At 30.2% G+C, this 17,119-nt stretch overlaps 1 protein-coding gene and 1 long non-coding RNA gene across 7 annotated transcripts in view; one reads left to right on the top strand and one right to left on the bottom strand.

Moving 5' to 3' along the window:
• Positions 1-17,119, bottom strand: part of LOC146997140 (uncharacterized) — a 269,052-nt gene that overhangs the window by 76,839 nt on the left and 175,094 nt on the right. The gene's annotated exons all lie outside the window — the stretch shown is intronic.
• The window catches only part of LOC118188568 (RIMS-binding protein 2-like), a 481,985-nt gene that overhangs the window by 313,119 nt on the left and 151,747 nt on the right, over positions 1-17,119 (top strand). For all 6 annotated transcript variants that reach the window (XM_085816767.1, XM_085816768.1, XM_085816770.1 and 3 more), the window contains one exon: positions 9,277-9,363. In XM_085816767.1, the coding sequence (XP_085672893.1) occupies positions 9,277-9,363 (87 nt within the window). The remainder of the gene's footprint in view (positions 1-9,276; positions 9,364-17,119) is intronic.

Genomic DNA, 17,119 nt, shown 5'->3' with positions numbered 1-17,119 from the left:
AAAGTTTAAAGCAAAATAATTATATCAATAGAATATGTAGACGTACAAACACAAAGACATTGCAAATAACCTTGATTGAGCAAATCTCTAATTACTGGCAAATATAATATATAAATATAAAAATTACAATAGTTGTATTTTGATATTAATGATAGTTCTGTAAATTATTTTTCATGTCATTTATTTTATGATCTTAAATTGCTAATAATATGCTTTCCATAGAAACCTCACGTTTTAGTATTTGTGTAAAAAGACTAAATGAGAGAGTTAATTCATAAAATAAGAAATGAAGGCATGAAGGGGATGAAAGTTATGTAATTACTGGTAAAGACTAGCATAAATATTGTTTGACTTCTTTCATATTTTGTTTTCTTTCTTCATAGCAGTAGCATGTCATAGGTTTCATCAAGGGGGGTGCTAGATAAAACAAAAAGATGATTTTGTGAATGATAAAAGTAACAAGAGTAATAATCCTTAATATGCTAGAGTAGAATTGAAATTAAGGTTTGCCACAAAAAATAAAGAAGTTTAAAAATTATAACTATTTATGTCTTCGAAAATATATATGTATATCATATATAAATAGTTATCTACATATTTAAATGTTAAAAACACTTATTTCAGAGACAATATTTAAATTAAGTTGCCTTCACTATACAGCTTGTGTAATAAACTGCTTCATAAAAGATTGTATGCACAATAGATTGCTGAGTGCAAATGTTTCAGTTAGATGGCATTTCTCATTCTGTGGTCTGATTAACTCTGTGTACTTAGCAACAAATGAAAATTGCATCCTGGCACATTTGTTTCATAACTGACTGCTAGCCAAGTGACAGGAAAATGACCCTACTCCATCTTCTTATTCTTGAAGTTTTTCTCACACTGAAAATTAAAAAGCATTTTGAAAACATGTTCACTCAACCTATTTGCAGAGTGATTGCTACTGACATCCATATAGCCAAGAAACCTTTCATGAATGTTAGATTCTTTCACAAATCAAAAACCAATAAAGAGTTGAGAGAGATTTGCAATATCAGTAGTTTCACCAAACATTATTGTAATAAACAGAGCCTCCTTTATTTTTTTATTTATTCCATCCAGTATTACATCTCCAATACTATCAATAACACCATTTAAATTTTGTTTGGCATTGCTTTAAATGGAAGGAAATTTTGTAAATGAATTTCTAAATATCGTATTTTAAAAGTGCTAGAACTTGATATGTTTTCTCCGACTAAGAGAATCTTTATGTTCATAATGATCTCTAAACGAAAGTTCTTGTCTTGTTAATGAACAACATGCATATATTAATCGTTAGTAATACCTCTATTTGAATGAACTTTTTGCTTCAAACCATTCATTTTCTATTGCTTGCTTATTTAAAATTCAGTTTTTGTTCTTCCAAAATAGTTTCACTTTTGTTATCACAGGTAAATACGAATTGGTTTATTTTCATGGCGAATACTGGTTTTATGAAAATTGCTAATATCAGACAAACCGGTGGTATTCCATATTTCTTTGTCTGTTTCAAGACAAATATAAGGCCAACAAAATGGTCTGTTTCTCTGTTGACATGTAGTCAACTGTTAGAATATGAGTAATATTCTACTCTGAAATAACAGGAATAATGCTTTTTTTTTCCCTCCTAGAAATATGTGGGATAAGGCCTACTTCTGGATGTAAGTTCTTGCTTTTCTTCAAAGCTCAGAATCCCAAAAGAGAAAGAACATAAACCACTGATCTCAAACTCAAATTGCACATTAGACAAATTAATGACCTAAAAGAGTTGACAGGCCATTTTTAACCAAAATGAATCATACATAAACAATAATAATGACACAAAAAGAAAAAATTCCAATTTATATTTATTAACATCTAAAGTAACTGCAAAAAATTTCTGATTGTTGCACTTCACAATTCAAATGTATTGACAGCTAAAAATGAAATTTTTCAGACTGATATTTATTTTTAGTAATTGTAATGTGTTAAATAAATCACTAAATAACTAAATTAAAAATAAACAGTTAAAAAAAATTTCCAAATGGTCAAAACAAATAGCGACAAACAAGTAATGAGAACAGATAATGAAAATTTTCTCTTTCTTTCATTTATTAAATTTTTCTTTGATGGAAACAGAAAGAATATGTATATCTACAATACCTGCCACTTATTTAAACTCATTGGTTAATAAACTCAGCTGTTATTATATTCAAATTTCCAAGAACCCAAACAAATGCATATTAATCAATAGAAAAACTGCCATTTATGAAAATCATCTCTGCTGCTTATTTGACTCAGGCTGGCAAAACACTTATTCTTCAGTGGCAGAAAGTGACTGGTGCTTGTACCTGTCAAAGCTTTTCATACTTCACCCATTAAATGTATTCTGCACTGTGGCTTTATCATTCAGGTATGCAGTTCTTCAATAAAACGGGTTTTACATTGATTTTTCTACTCCCTCAGTCACTGTACCTGCAAGACACTGTTTTCAGAATTTTTTTTTTTTTTTTTTTTTTCCGCATTGAACTTTAGAATGACAGAATTTCCATGTCTTAGGCTTAAAAAAAGTTCCCTAAAATATTGTAAATAAGTGGAAATTCCTTCTCAAATGACAGTTGATGGGAGGTGAAAGTTTAACTTCTTTCCATTTTCAAAATCCTGCCTTTAGGTTTGGTACACTATGTTCACAGAGAATTATAAAAAAGTTCATGAAGTGCTTCTTAGCATTACCATACTTAAAAAACCTTTGAATGGAAAGGAAGTGATAATTATGGACTGACGAAAAAGCAAGGAAAGCACTGGTCATGCTTGTAATCATGAAGTGGCAGATCAACTAAAGAGACGAAGAGCAATCTTTCTGCTAACTCAATGCAAAAATGTAAATTTTGAAATTTAAATGAACCGTAAAAGAAGAATTTAAAAAAAAAAAAAAGAAAATTGTTATGTTTTTGTCGAAATGCCAAGCGAAAATACTTATAATTGAAAGGAAAGGATAAATTGTTGAAAGATTTTAATGTTTTTAGTCATTTTAGCCAGAGAAAAACTACATTTAACTGTAAATTTCCCATGAAAAATTATTGTTGAACAATATGAAACAAACACAAATAGAACAGTTGTTCTATGGGATAAAATTTCATCAAGAACATAATCATAAAAATAGTTTATAAAAAACTTCATTACTATTAATTTCAAAATTGCATAAATAGTTTAATTTTGGTATTAATTTTTAATTATTGTTTTAGGAACAGTTTATGAATTAATGAGTTAGTTATTTTACTTGAAAGGTTTAAAATTGGTATTATTCTTTCCAGTATAATAAGATGTATGAGAAAACTGTAATCCCTTACGACAGCATGTCACTAGCAAAGAACTTCTAGGAGAAGAATGAAAGCTTTCTTAGACAATGTAAACTGGTTTCCCCACTGCACTGCTATATTGTGGAATGCTATTCGCTATGCAATGAAATATCAGCACAGGGTGGAATTTAAATAGAGCAATCCGAGGGAACTGTAATTTTTTTAATTTTGCAATAGTTCAAAATTTTAAATATTCATACATTTTCAGAGTTTTTTTAAGGAAAGTGATATTAATTAATACACTTTTGGAGACACCATTTTGTTTCAAAAGGCAGGCTGAAATTTTAATGAAAAATTATAGATTGAAATTTTTGGTAAGTAATAGAAATCCTACCTAGTTTTTATTTTTAATTTAAACCGCAACCCATGTATAAGAAAAAATTTTAATGAAATTAATTTCTTACTGCTTATTAGAATTTAAAGTTTTTAAATAAATTGTGTAGATGATCTTTTATATAATGATTTTAAGCATTTTTAAAAATAGCAACTTCCATTTTTCTCTAGTAAAGTTTTACACAATTATTTGAAATGAACATTATTGAAACCAAGAGCCAGAATCATTTCACTTAAATTAACAAATGCAAAATTACATTTAAAAAGTCTTTTTAAGAATTATGCAATTATTAAAATGAATGATTTTATTCCTTTGGTTTCATAAAATATTCTGTACTTATTCCATATAATAATATGAAATAAAATGCTTATCTTGAGAATCAAATTAATATGTATTACTAAAACACAGAAAATTTTTCCCTAAATAATTCACTCAATCAAATAAATAAATCGCTTTGACAAAGATTATATCAAATTATAAATTAATTTTAAATAATTTACAAAAATGACTCCAGTACAAAGTCCGTAATCCAGACTCTGGTAAGATGCATCCGTCTGGTAAGATGGCATGCAGAAATTATACAGTTAAAAATATGAAATTGTAATTTATGAAATAAAGAACAATTATAATCTAAGGGTATCAAAATTTACAAAAAAAAAAGCTTAATATAGTGCAAAGTCTTTAATCCGGACTCGTCGGGACTTCGGCAATTCCGAATTAGGGTTTTTTCCGGATTATAGATCATCAATTTTAATCTGGTAAGATGGCTTTCAGAAATTATAAAATTAAAAATATGAAACCGTAATTTATGAAATAAAATGAAATGTGATCTAAAGGGTATCAAAATTTACAAAAAAAAAAAAAGCTTAATACTTATTTGTTTACTTTATTAAACATTTCTTTCAGTGTAATCGTTTTATGTGCTAATACTTTCTCTTTAATTCTATAAACAGATTAATTTTATAAACAGACATAATTTCTTGTTCAGTTACAAATTTCCGCTGTTCAAATCCTGTAATTGCTGTGTCGAGAATACCAACTAACTTGTCAATCGAAATTTTTTTCGTTTTCACTAACGTCTCTGTCACTTTCTTTATGCCTTTATCCATTTTTTGCAGCAATTCCACTTTTTGTTTAATGGACATCGAAACATGCTTTCACTTTGTAGATCCTTTGGCAGCTTCAGTATTGGAAACTCTTTTTGACATAATCAAAAGTTCAAGCTTAATTTTTATAAAATTGTTCTAACTGTCTACAAAATATAATAAGCCGGATCCAATTAGAAGATTAAGTAACAGGGTCTGGATTATAGATCATTCTGGATTGTGGACGTCTGGATTACAGACTTTGTACTGTATTTTCAACCCTCACTAAATAAGTCAAAATTGTAAAAATTCTGTATGCTTGGATTGTTCATAATTTGAATTCTGCAAAAATATATGCTGAGAAATATTTAATCTAGAATAATTCAGTCAATAAGTATATACAGTTCTGTAAGCTTAAAAAAGAAAAAAAATCGTATACAGTCAAAAGTCGTTAATTCGGACACCCATAATCCGGAATAATCTATAATCCGGACCTCAAAGCTACAAACTTTCTGCGCATGCTTCGCGTTCACGCATGCGCACAGGCGTTTACGAGAGCGCGTAAGACCCTTACGGCTGCGAATATGTTTGTGCGCATGCGCGTTTAATGTTTAACGGAGTTATACGCTAAGCTAAAGTTATCTAATTCAGTTAATGTTGCAGATTGCGTTGTTCCTTAATCTTCGAATTGGATCCGGCTTATTATTTTTTGCAGACTGTTAGAGAAATTTTATAAAAGTAAGCTTGAACTTTCGATTATGTCAAATAGAATTTCCGATATATATTTACTACAAAGCGAAAGTATGTTTTGAAATCCGAAATCTGTTTATCAATTTCACGCTGCTCTGCGGCAGAGGTGGGGGCAGAAACGTCATTATTAGATTATGATAGATTAGAAAGATTATGTCAAATAGAATTTCCAATATATATTTACTAATATGTAATTTGTATCTACAAAGCGAAAGTATGTTTTGAAATCCGAAATCTGTTTATGAATTTCACGCCGCGGATTGGAAGTTGATCTGTCAACACTATCCTTATCTTCAGAGCAGATGTTTTTATTTTATTTGGATTATAATTCCATACTAAGTTTAGTATTTCGTCTCGATGTACTCCGTCTTTGATATGATTTAAATCAAGTTCCTCGTCATTATAATTCGCTTCCGATAGTGAAGAAAGTGACCCAGAGGTTATTGAAAACGAAAACATTTCGATTGACAAATTAGTCGGTATTCTCAACACAGCAATTATAGGACTTGAACAGCGGAACTTTGTAACTAAACAAGAAATTATGTCTGTTTAATAGAATTAAAGAGAAAGTATTATCACATGAAACGAAGCAACTTACATTGAAGGAAATGTTTAATAAAGTAAACAAATAAATATTAAGCTTTTTCTTTTTGTAAATTTTGATACCCTTTAGATCATAATTGTTCTTTATTTCATAAATTACGGTTTCATATTTTTAATTTTGTAATTTTTGCATGCCATCTTACCAGATTTAAACTGATGATCTATAATCCAGAAAAATCGATAATCCGGAATCGCCGAAGTCCCGACGAGTCCGGATTAACGACTTTTGACTGTACCATACAATAAATAATATATTTTACTGAATCCCTGTTCAAAAATTTCCAGTAAAAATGAAAAAAAAAAAAAAAAAAAAAAAAGCTTGCTTATAATTAAATAAAATTAGACAATTAAAAGCACCTCTAAATAAATTGAAATGCTGAAATACTTTGTAATTATCTACCAAGACTTATACAAATATCAACATTAAAAATCAATCAATAATAACAAATATAATCCAAAAAGTAGTTATTAAACATGACAGAAATAAACAGGAAATTTTTCAGAAAATGTAAATCAATCCGCGATATTTTCTCCCATACTTGAAATTTTAGTAACAGTCAATACTTCAACTAATAGTATTAAATTAGTTGTACAGCATTTCGTAATCATAAAATGTAAAATTAAACTCGCATAATTTTTTATGTTGAATGGGTAAGGAGTATCTCACACATACACCAAAATATCACATTTATAACAAAAGAAAGAAACTGATATGATAAAAAAAGATACAGAACATAATAAGGTCAAGTACTATTTTTTAACACATTCAAGTATTTTATTCTCAAAAAAGGCAAAAATGCTCAAACTAATAGTTGAAATCATCTTTCAAAATTTCACAGCTTGTAATCAAATTACTATTTGTATAAAAAAACATCATAAAAATGTATCATATAAGCAACTTTAGAATGATAAAAATAATTGAACAAGAGCAAATTATTTTCTAAATTAATTTATGTCACATTTACTAAAAATAATATAAAATGCTCAAAATTATTATTGAAACATTTTTCAAATGAGTTAGAATTTAAAGAAACATTAATATCTGATATGCAATATGAAAAATTAGTAATAAAATATTACATGTATGTATACATATAAAATTATTATTTTTTACATTAATTCATATCATGTTTATTAATAATAGTATAATAAGGAAAGTAAATAATTAAATAAAGTACTCACAGTTATTGAATTTTTTTTTTCAGAACACTCAGAACTTAAATATTAATACTTGTATTGGCAAACATGGGGAAGGAGGGAAGTGTATACACATAAAGTTTTTGTGTAACCTTTGTTTTTCCTTTTCATTCTGCAATCCATTCTATATCTGGATTTTGCTTCAAATAAAAAATAAATGCATTCCATTGAATACGATCAATGTACTTAAACAAATAAATTATCAATTAAAAGATTTTTACACATATTTCTATCCCATTAAATATCAGCTTCCAGCCTTTAAACAGCCATACGAAAGCTAGCTAAGGCATACGAAAAGAAAACTACCATAATTGTTTCTAATGGCTAGAAAGGTGAAACAAAATAGTTTGGAGAAATTAAAATTGTAAGCATTTTGGTAAAACAAAAAATTTTTATAAAGTTATGATTAGTGACCATTTAAACATAGTTGGATATTTTAATGTATAATAAACCATTAATATAAAAATTTTTAAAATATTGTATCTTTCAGTATGAATGAACACTTTGCACAAAAAAAGAGGGAGGGGGAACAGTTCTATATCTCCCATTCTACTGAGCGGATTGACGAAATTTAACTTGTGTTTTTCATGTCTTCAAAGTGCAACTTAGAATATATATTATATTTATGTATAGTATTATTCTAGTATAGGTATTTTGACATGAAATTGGACTTTTTCTGAAAAGATGTACCGGTTTATTTTTCCATATTTAAAGCCTACGACTCAAGTTATGCCAAAGTGCCAAATTTTATAAAAATTGCTTGAGAAGATTTTAAAAAGTTATCTCTCAAAATTTTAACTACTCAATCTTAACTGGATTTAATATATATTTATTAATATATTTTTTTTTTATTAACTTATATGATTCCTTCTTTCAGAGTTCGAAATGTAAATTCAATCTAAATAAAATTTACATATATTTTCAGATTTTTTTTTTTAATTTGTATTTTTCAGTAAGTTTTATAAATTTTTCGAAAACATTTTTGAATTATAACCTATAAAATTTTTACCATCACCTTAAAGTAGATGTATTTCTAGGCAAAGCTGCAAAATATTAGAGTTTTTTTTTCACAATTTCCCAATATATACATCAATTTATGTATAGCCACATTTTGAAATTGGGCATATTTATTATAAGCGATAATAAAACACCAGATGTGGTTTACACTTTGTTAAAATTATTTTAAAAAATGAACAATGCACTTTTTTTTCCACTCATGCTCAATGAAAGGAAAAGGAAAATATGTTAGCTTAAATTAAGAATTTCGCCAAGTGAATTATTCTTAATGCAAACTGAAAAAAAGTGCACCGAAATGAATTTTTAAATTTTTCGATAAGTTTACAAAATTAAATATTTAGTATATTATATTTAGTCATAATTTTAGTCATAGAATCGAAATATGGGAAAAAAATCGGTATGTCATATAAAAAAAAGTATAATTTTCTGTCAGAATTCCTATGTTAGAACAATACTATTATATAAATCTAATATAGAGAGAATTTACTTTTGTTTTAGAATATCTAAATGCTAGATAAATTTTTTTGGGGAAAATAGGATTACTAAAACTGGCTGGGGACTAGCCTAGTTCCTCTCATCCAGTAACAGCATGTCATTAGTTTATGAATTATGTACTTGCACATTTCAGTTTCTAGCTTTAGTTTAATATCGAATTGCTATTGCTTTGGATATTATTGATTTTATTCAATTATGTACAACTTTATTATCACTGTATTATTTATTTTTCTAATTTCTTGATTATAAAAATTTGTGCTAGTTTTGTAAGTATTAAATATGTAATTATGTGACATGATTGGAAAACAAATATAAAAATCTTAATTTTTATCCCTTTGTCTCATGATTGAATTGCTTTAGCAAGATCCTATAACAAATTACATTAGTGCTTTATTCTTCTTTATTTTTCATGGCATCTTACATATTTCATCACTTATAGAGGATTTTCATCGTATGAATGACTATATTGATTTAGAAGATGCTGATGAATTAGATGAAGATGAGTTATCTGATGAAGAAGGACCAGGTAAGAAACTTCCTCAGTGCAATTTTCAAGTCTTTTCTTCATTGAATGTTATATGTATATTATGTTCATACTATGTTTCATCATTTTCATTACAAATATTATATAATCTAACTCTTTTATGTGTGGAATCCTTTTATGCATGAAAACAAACAAAAAATCCATTTATTTAACAAAACTGTAACTTTGAGCAAAGCAAAAGTTAAGCAAACATACCAATTATTCTTTCTCACACAGTCTTCTAAGAAATTCTGTTGGAGGAACACTGATTGAGTAATTTAATCTGCTCTTTTCTACTGCCAAAACACACATCCATAAAAACTCCAAATTCTCTCCTGCTATAAGAAACAAACTGAAAACAATATCTACAAACTAAACTCAGTGGCGTAACAGACCTAATGGGCCAAGGCCTGCAGTGCCCGAAATCTGCTTTTTGACTGTGGGCCCCGGGGTGCGTAAGCATATGCCCTGAGCAAGTGGTCAGCTTGGTCACAGGCTCCCCCCCCCAGTGTTTAGTCTCCAAGTGAGCTTAGTACTCATTTTATTGACCCAAGTGACGGAAATCAAGGGATGAAAGGCTGAGTCGACCTTGCCCAGCTGCCTGGGAATCGAACCCCGGACCTGTGGTGCTGCTGCGTGATGAGCTAGCCACTGCGCCACCGGGCCTTGAAAACAATATCACAAGAACTTTTAATTGCCAAAAATTAATTCTTGCTAGTCCAAACAGTTTCAATGAAAAAAAAAAAACTTAATGGACCGTTTATTTAAATTCATTAGCGCATCATTAAAATTTTGTGACACAATGGAGTGGCCAATATCCATTGGTCATTTAGCTGTCTTATCACTGATAATATTGCACTGTGTTCGCCACCAGGGCAACTGAGCTACACTCATGAGAAAGGGAGAAGCTCACTCTTAATTTGGTTGGAAAACATCCTAGGGAATGGATCCTAGTTTTTAAATTTGAAATAATTTTTAAATTTTAACAAACTATACATCTCACTAGTACTTAAATTTCCTTTGCATTCTGTGATCTGGTACATACTCTTATTCATGTCAATTTAAGTTTAAAATGTGATTCATTAGGAAAATATGCAATTAGACACAACAATGAATCTATGGTGCCCCTGGAGCCAGCTAGTGCTCGCAGATTCGGAAGAACTGAATTATTTGAATTCACCACCAAAGAGCTCTTTTGTGACAAGATAAAGTACTCCATTGCCATGAAATGGACTCAACTTCTACCTCCAAGGTCATGCAATTTTCTCATATAACACTTCTGGTTTGACCCATAGATGTCACCATGAGTGAGTCTCCGATGTCACACCAAAAAGCTCAGAGATGCAAGCCCATAAATCATCAATCGCTCTGTGGTTGCTGCTATTGGTGATCAAGAATTTAAAACTGCATTATCGAGCTAAACTTTCAGCAACTATTCCAATAGCTGAATGACTGTTTGTTGCACAAATTTCGAAAACTTCCAGCTCACCTGCTTAGCGAAACTCTACATATGGATACTGCGATAAAAACTCTTACTTCTCAGAAACATTTGTACAGCCTGACTTAACATGGCAGATAATAAACAAATCCAAAGCCAATGTCATCTCAAAGTGAAAACTCAAGTCCATCTTTTACAGCTCCCAGATAGGCTTCAAAAATCCTTCATGCCGGATCAACGCCACTTCCCTGAATAAGCCGAAACCAGATATCCATCTTTATTGAAGGTGTCAGGTCAATACAGAAGCATCTAATTCTCCCTTCTGACAATGCTTGTGATTCTATGACAACAGTGTAGTGATATTGCATGCAGTAGTGTATATTCGGTGATTTGTGTGTCCTTAACTATGTGCTTTTTAATTCAACTATATGTCTTCAAAAAATTTTTCTGCAAGTGGCTGTTACATAAGAATACCAGACAAAAGCAGAACAAAGAGGTATCAGTTGAAGGCCATTACCCTCAGAGGATGAAATAAAACTTTCTATTCTTCCCTATTTTTTCCCCCAGAAGCAGCGCTTCTTTTGAAAATGATCAGATCATTGATTCAAGCAATTGCAACAGATCAAATTCACAGAGCATCCTTGAAAATACCTCCCATTTGAAAATCAAATATCACTTTAAGGCTAAGTCAATGTGAAATTCTATTTGACCTAGTTGTCAGCAATAACATCAAATTTCTGCATATTTCAGCAAATAATCAAACACCAACTTTGACACAGAAACATCAACTTTTAACACATATCTCAGAAATAATCTTAACATCTCCTAAAAAGGACAAATATCTTACTTTAAAAAACAGACTAATCGATAAAATTCAAGATTCCAAAGTTCAGCAAATCTGTAAACTTTTCTCATTTACTGTTAGGTGACAAAAAAACTAGTTTCTTTTTGAAGCAAATGAGTGATTAAAAGTATTACCATTTAACAAAACTTGACTATTTCCTAAAATCTTGTGAATACAAGGACATCCTTCCAATATGCAAGCTGTTTCATCAGCTTCTGATGCAGATTTAACTCATAGCTTGTAGTTTCGGAAGTTATAAATGCCATATGACCAACTATTTGGGCAGCATCAAATACTCAACAAAATGTAGAGGTATCTTCAAAACTAAGCTTAATGAACAAACAGATAGAGAATCTCACTAAGCAAGTTGAACACTGGTCTCGAAAAGAATACAGTCAGAATCCAAAATAATGCAATAACCATAATCGTTCAAAAAGTAGGCAATGCAGTTCATCCACAAATAATGCCAAAACCGGTTATTGCTTTTGCCATCAAAAGTTTAAAGTTGATGCTCATAAATGTATTTCTGCATGCACTTTTCAGTTGGAATCTAAATTAGGCTGGTATACTGTAACAAGTCATAAATACTGGTATAGCTGTTAACACTTCTAACAGATTACGTATATATGACAAACATGCAAAGATGAAATTTCTTGCTGACACAGGTACATACATTTTTGTATTCCTGTGCTAAGAAGATTACTACTACTGCTTATTTGCAGCAAATAATTCTTACATACAAAACTGCAAATTAAAATGTGAAGCATTAAGCCACTAAATTTAACTTCCCATCTCAGGTGACATTTTATTCATAAAATCTGATGTTTCATTTCTCATAATGGGAGCCGATTTCTCACCCATTTTGGATTACTAGTCAGCTTATGAAAAAAAATCACAATTGTAAAACACATTAATAACTCTTATACAGTTGAAGACCAGAAATCCTCAATGCTTGAGACCAGAATTTGTGCAGATTTTAGGATTTTGTGAATTTCAAGACAGAAAAGTCCACAGTAGCTAGACTAAAACAGCAAAGTAAACAAAGACATTAAGAACATATGCTATAAAGGACATATAAAATAAAGATGTATGAAAATAAAGGACATTCATTAATAAAGCATAAAATATTTCCTTTTTTTTTAACATGTTTCATACATTTTTCTGATAGAGATTTGTTTTAAAATTTTAGGGTGCTCCAGGCCGTTTTCCTCTGCAGCATCTTTATATGCGGAAAGATTTCCTCATAGGCTTTCAGATAATGCACTATGTTTGTGCTTAAATCTATTCTGCCAACTGCTGCTGAAATCGCAGGTTTTCTCTGTTTTTAAATCAGCATGAATCTGTTTTCCCTTTTTACTCAGGGGTGGTCCTGAAATTAGTACTCCACCACTTTGCACTGCCAGAACCACTCACACAAAACAACATCAAGGTTTGCTGATTTCACCTCGTGCAAAGATTTCTGGTGTTAGAACCACTGTTGCTGTAAAATTTCAGCAGCTTTTCTTTATTTTTAGCTATTCTTTATTTTTCTATTCCTTTATTTTAGCTATTCTTTTATTTTAACTATTCTTTATTTTTCTATTCCTTTATTTTAGCTATTCTTTTATTTTAACTATTCTTTATTTTTCTATTCCTTTATTTTAGCTATTCTTTTATTTTAACTATTCTTTATTTTTTATTATTTCAGCTATTCTTTTATTTTAACTATTCTTTATTTTTTATTATTTCAGCTATTCTTTTATTTTAACTATTCTTTATTTTTTATTATTTCAGCTATTCTTTTATTTTAACTATTCTTTATTATTTCAGGAGCCCACCAGCAGCCGAGTGGTAAAGTCGCTGAACACTGGTAGTTCAGTCCGAGGTTTGAATCCCACAAACAGGCTGGCTGCATGGGTGTTTTCGTGGTTTTCTCCATGTGTAACATGTATATGAATTAGTTTCCTTTAGAAAGTCCTCCAAGAAGGCATCCCTCCCCTTAGGCAGATAGCCCTCGAGGCTTTGCCCTAATTAAATAACCTAACCTAACTAGATATTTGGAAGAAAAAATTAGTTTAGCAGAAAAATTCAAAACATAGTACACTACTTCAATTTAAATTATTTTGCTATCATTCTATCCTATTTTATCCAGAGATGTTCATGTATTTTTTTAATAGTATAAGGCTTAAAAATACAGCTAGAAAATGCACGCAAATGCATGAAACAAATGGATTTGAAGCTTACCCATGTAACATATATTATTTCAGTTATTCTTTATTTTTCTATACATCATATATGGTTCATGTCGCAATTTCATAAAATTCTGCTATAAATTGAGGAGTACCCCCTTCCATCTTTTGAAAAATTTCTACTTTTTGCATTACCGTCAATGCGACGTGGTTATATTTTTCAATTTTGCAAGCACTAAAATCATGAACGTTTCTTACCTATCACTGTATTAAGAAGCACTGAAATTAAAAGTATTTCTATCTATGAAAAATGCAGATAAAGCAAGGAAAAAGCAACACTAAACAATCTCGTGAAATAACAAAGCTCAGGAAATACAACCATGTGCATCATGAACTTGAATAAGTGGTTGAATGAAGTCATCTGCTTCTTTATCTCAATGCAGTTTGAAAGCGAAAAAACTTTAAAAAATATTTCTGTTTTCTTTGTATTTCATTCTCAATGTTGCAGTTTCCTGAACCCATAAACTGCATGTTTACAGTTTGAGATGTGTGGATTTCAGGAGTTGACGGATTTTCGATATTTGACTGTACTAGCAAATAAGAGCACAGTACTCAATAGTTAAAATGCTTTCAGAATGCTCCAAATCAATCAAATATGACACTGGTCATTCTGTTAAAACTAAATGACAACCAATCCACTCTGAAGCAAGATGGCATCGAAGGTTTTGATGAAGCAAGAAAAGAATTCAACTATATGTTAGAACAAGGAATTTGTCCACCCTCTAAAAGTGATTGGTAATCATTTCTGCATGTAGTACATAAAAAGAAGTCCACTAGCATTAGAACAATTGAAGATTACATGGTTACACATTGCAGAGCACGTAATTCAGCTGCGGTTTTCTATTCATATCCATGTATACAAGATTTTGCTCAATCCCTTCATGATAAAATGGTGTTTTCTAGATTTGATATTGCAGTGATTTGTCACCACATGTCTTTGAAAAGCACATATCTAAAACAGCAGTAGTTACCTCTTTCAGTCTTTTTGAGTTTCCTTATTTAAATTTTGGACTGAAAAATACCGATTAGATATTCTAGCATTTCATGCATGAAGTGTTACTAGGACTAGATTTTTATTACTTAGATGAAATTCTCAGTATTCTTAGAAAATGAAGCACTCTATAAACAACATTTTCCCAATGTTTACACAAACTAAACGAATATGGACTTGAATTAAATACTTCAAAATTTGTGTTTGGTTTTCCTGAAATAGAATTCCTAAGCCATTCAATAATCAAGAATTGAAGGAAACCTTTACTTGAAACAATAGGTGCAATTTGGAACTTCAAAAAAACAAAAAATTTTAAAGACTTAAAAGGTATTTCTCCCGTTTTCCTAGCGTGGTGTAGTGGTTCTGCACGCTGGGCCGGTATTCCAGAGGAATTTAAAGTATTGGTTCTGTTGAATGTGAAAAAAAAAAAGCAGATAATGAGTTGAAAGAAATATTAAATACTAAGGATTATTTACAAATGAAAAAGGTTCTTCCAAATTCAGAAATAATATCGTGATATGTCTATTTGCATAGTAAGAGGCTTTGCGTCATCCCAAGGCTTTGTGGAAACTGCGTATAGTGCCCGCAGAGCAGCTGATGCTCACAAATTTGAAAGATTTGAATTTGAGTGTTGTTTACTGCTTCATTGTATTTATCCTTAAAAAAACTGCAATTTCTCGATTTCTTAATGCATGGTTTTAAAAAGTGTTAATATACAAGTTATATTATATAAGTAACTATAATTTTTAACTTTTCAGAAGCTGTGAGATTAAGCAGTTCTTTCTACTTAAATATGCACGATATCTGTCACTTGTAAATTTGTAATGTAAGCTCTGTTCATATGCACCCACTGCGATGCCTAACTGGAATGCAAGCTGAGATTGTTGATAACCAACAAAAGGTTAATTTCAAAATAAAATGATTAGTGATAATAAATTACAGTCAAAAGTCGTTAATTCGGACACTCATAATTTGGAATGATCTATAATCCGGACCTCAAAGCTAAAAACTTTCTGCGCATGCGCCACGTTGGCACATGTGCACAGGCGTTTTACGCACAGGCGTGCGCGTAAGACCTTGACTACTGCGCATATGCGTGTGCACAAGTGCAGAATACGTTTTCGCCTGCGCGTTTAATGTATAACGGACGGTGTAAGCTAAAATTATCTAATTATCTATTTCAGTTAATGTTAATGATTGCGTTGTTCCTTAATCTTCGAATTGGATCGCGCTTATTATTTTTTGCAGACTGTAAGAGCAATTTTATAAAAGTAAACTTGAACTTTCGATTATGTCAAATAGAATTTCCGATGCTGGAACTTCCAAAGGATCTACAAAACGAAAGTATGTCTGATGTCCAACAAACAAAAAGTGGAATTGCTGCAAAAAATGGATAAAGACATGAAGAATGTGACAGAGAGGTTAGTGAAAACGAAAAAATTTCGATTGACAAGTTAGTCGGTGTTCTCGGCACAGCAATTAACGGGACTTGAACAGCGGAACTTTGTAACTGAACAAGAAATTATGTCTGTTTATAGAATTAAAGAGAAAGTATTATCACATAAAACGAAGCAACTTAAACAACTTACATTGAAAGAAATGTTTAATAAAGTAAATAAATATTAAGCCCTTTTTTTTTTTTTTTTTGTAAATTTTGATACCCTTTAGATCATAATTGTTCTTTATTTCATAAATTACGGTTTCATATTTTTAATTTTAGAATTTCTGCATGCCATCTTACGAAATTTTAAACTGATGATCTATAATCCGGAAAAATCGATAATCCGGAATCGCCGAAGTCCCGACGAGTCCGGATTAACGACTTTTGACTGTATGTAGTAATCTAAATATGCTTTAGAAAATGCAATTTTAAAGGTACCTCTGTTAGAGGGCTCACATGTTCCAGTTAGCCAAGGACCTACTTAAACTGGTCTTGTTCATAAATAAATGACACTCGGGTAACTGTAGATATGCTCATGTTATCAATGTGATTCAAGTAATTTTAAAACTTTTGCTGTATGAACATGTGTTGCATAGGTATCCGTAAAGCTTTATCAAAACTCATAATTTTTTTTTTTTTTTTTTTTTTTTTTTTTGTGCAAAAGTCATCTTATTGTCACTTGTTTTCAAAATAAAAAAATATGTAAATTTTAATTATCTTCATTTTAAAAAAGTAATATTTTATTATAGACTGTTTTTTCTCTGGAAAAATATGAGCATTGAAGGTTTAATTGTTGAATAAAACTGCTTTTTATTTT

Source organism: Stegodyphus dumicola, chromosome 5, assembly GCF_044657685.1.
Source record: "Stegodyphus dumicola isolate Sdum_Otavi_A_Nest chromosome 5, ASM4465768v1".
Lineage (NCBI taxonomy): Eukaryota > Metazoa > Arthropoda > Arachnida > Araneae > Eresidae > Stegodyphus > Stegodyphus dumicola.
The sequence above is the reverse complement of the archived record's forward strand: the minus strand, read 5'-3'. Positions and strand labels throughout refer to the sequence as shown.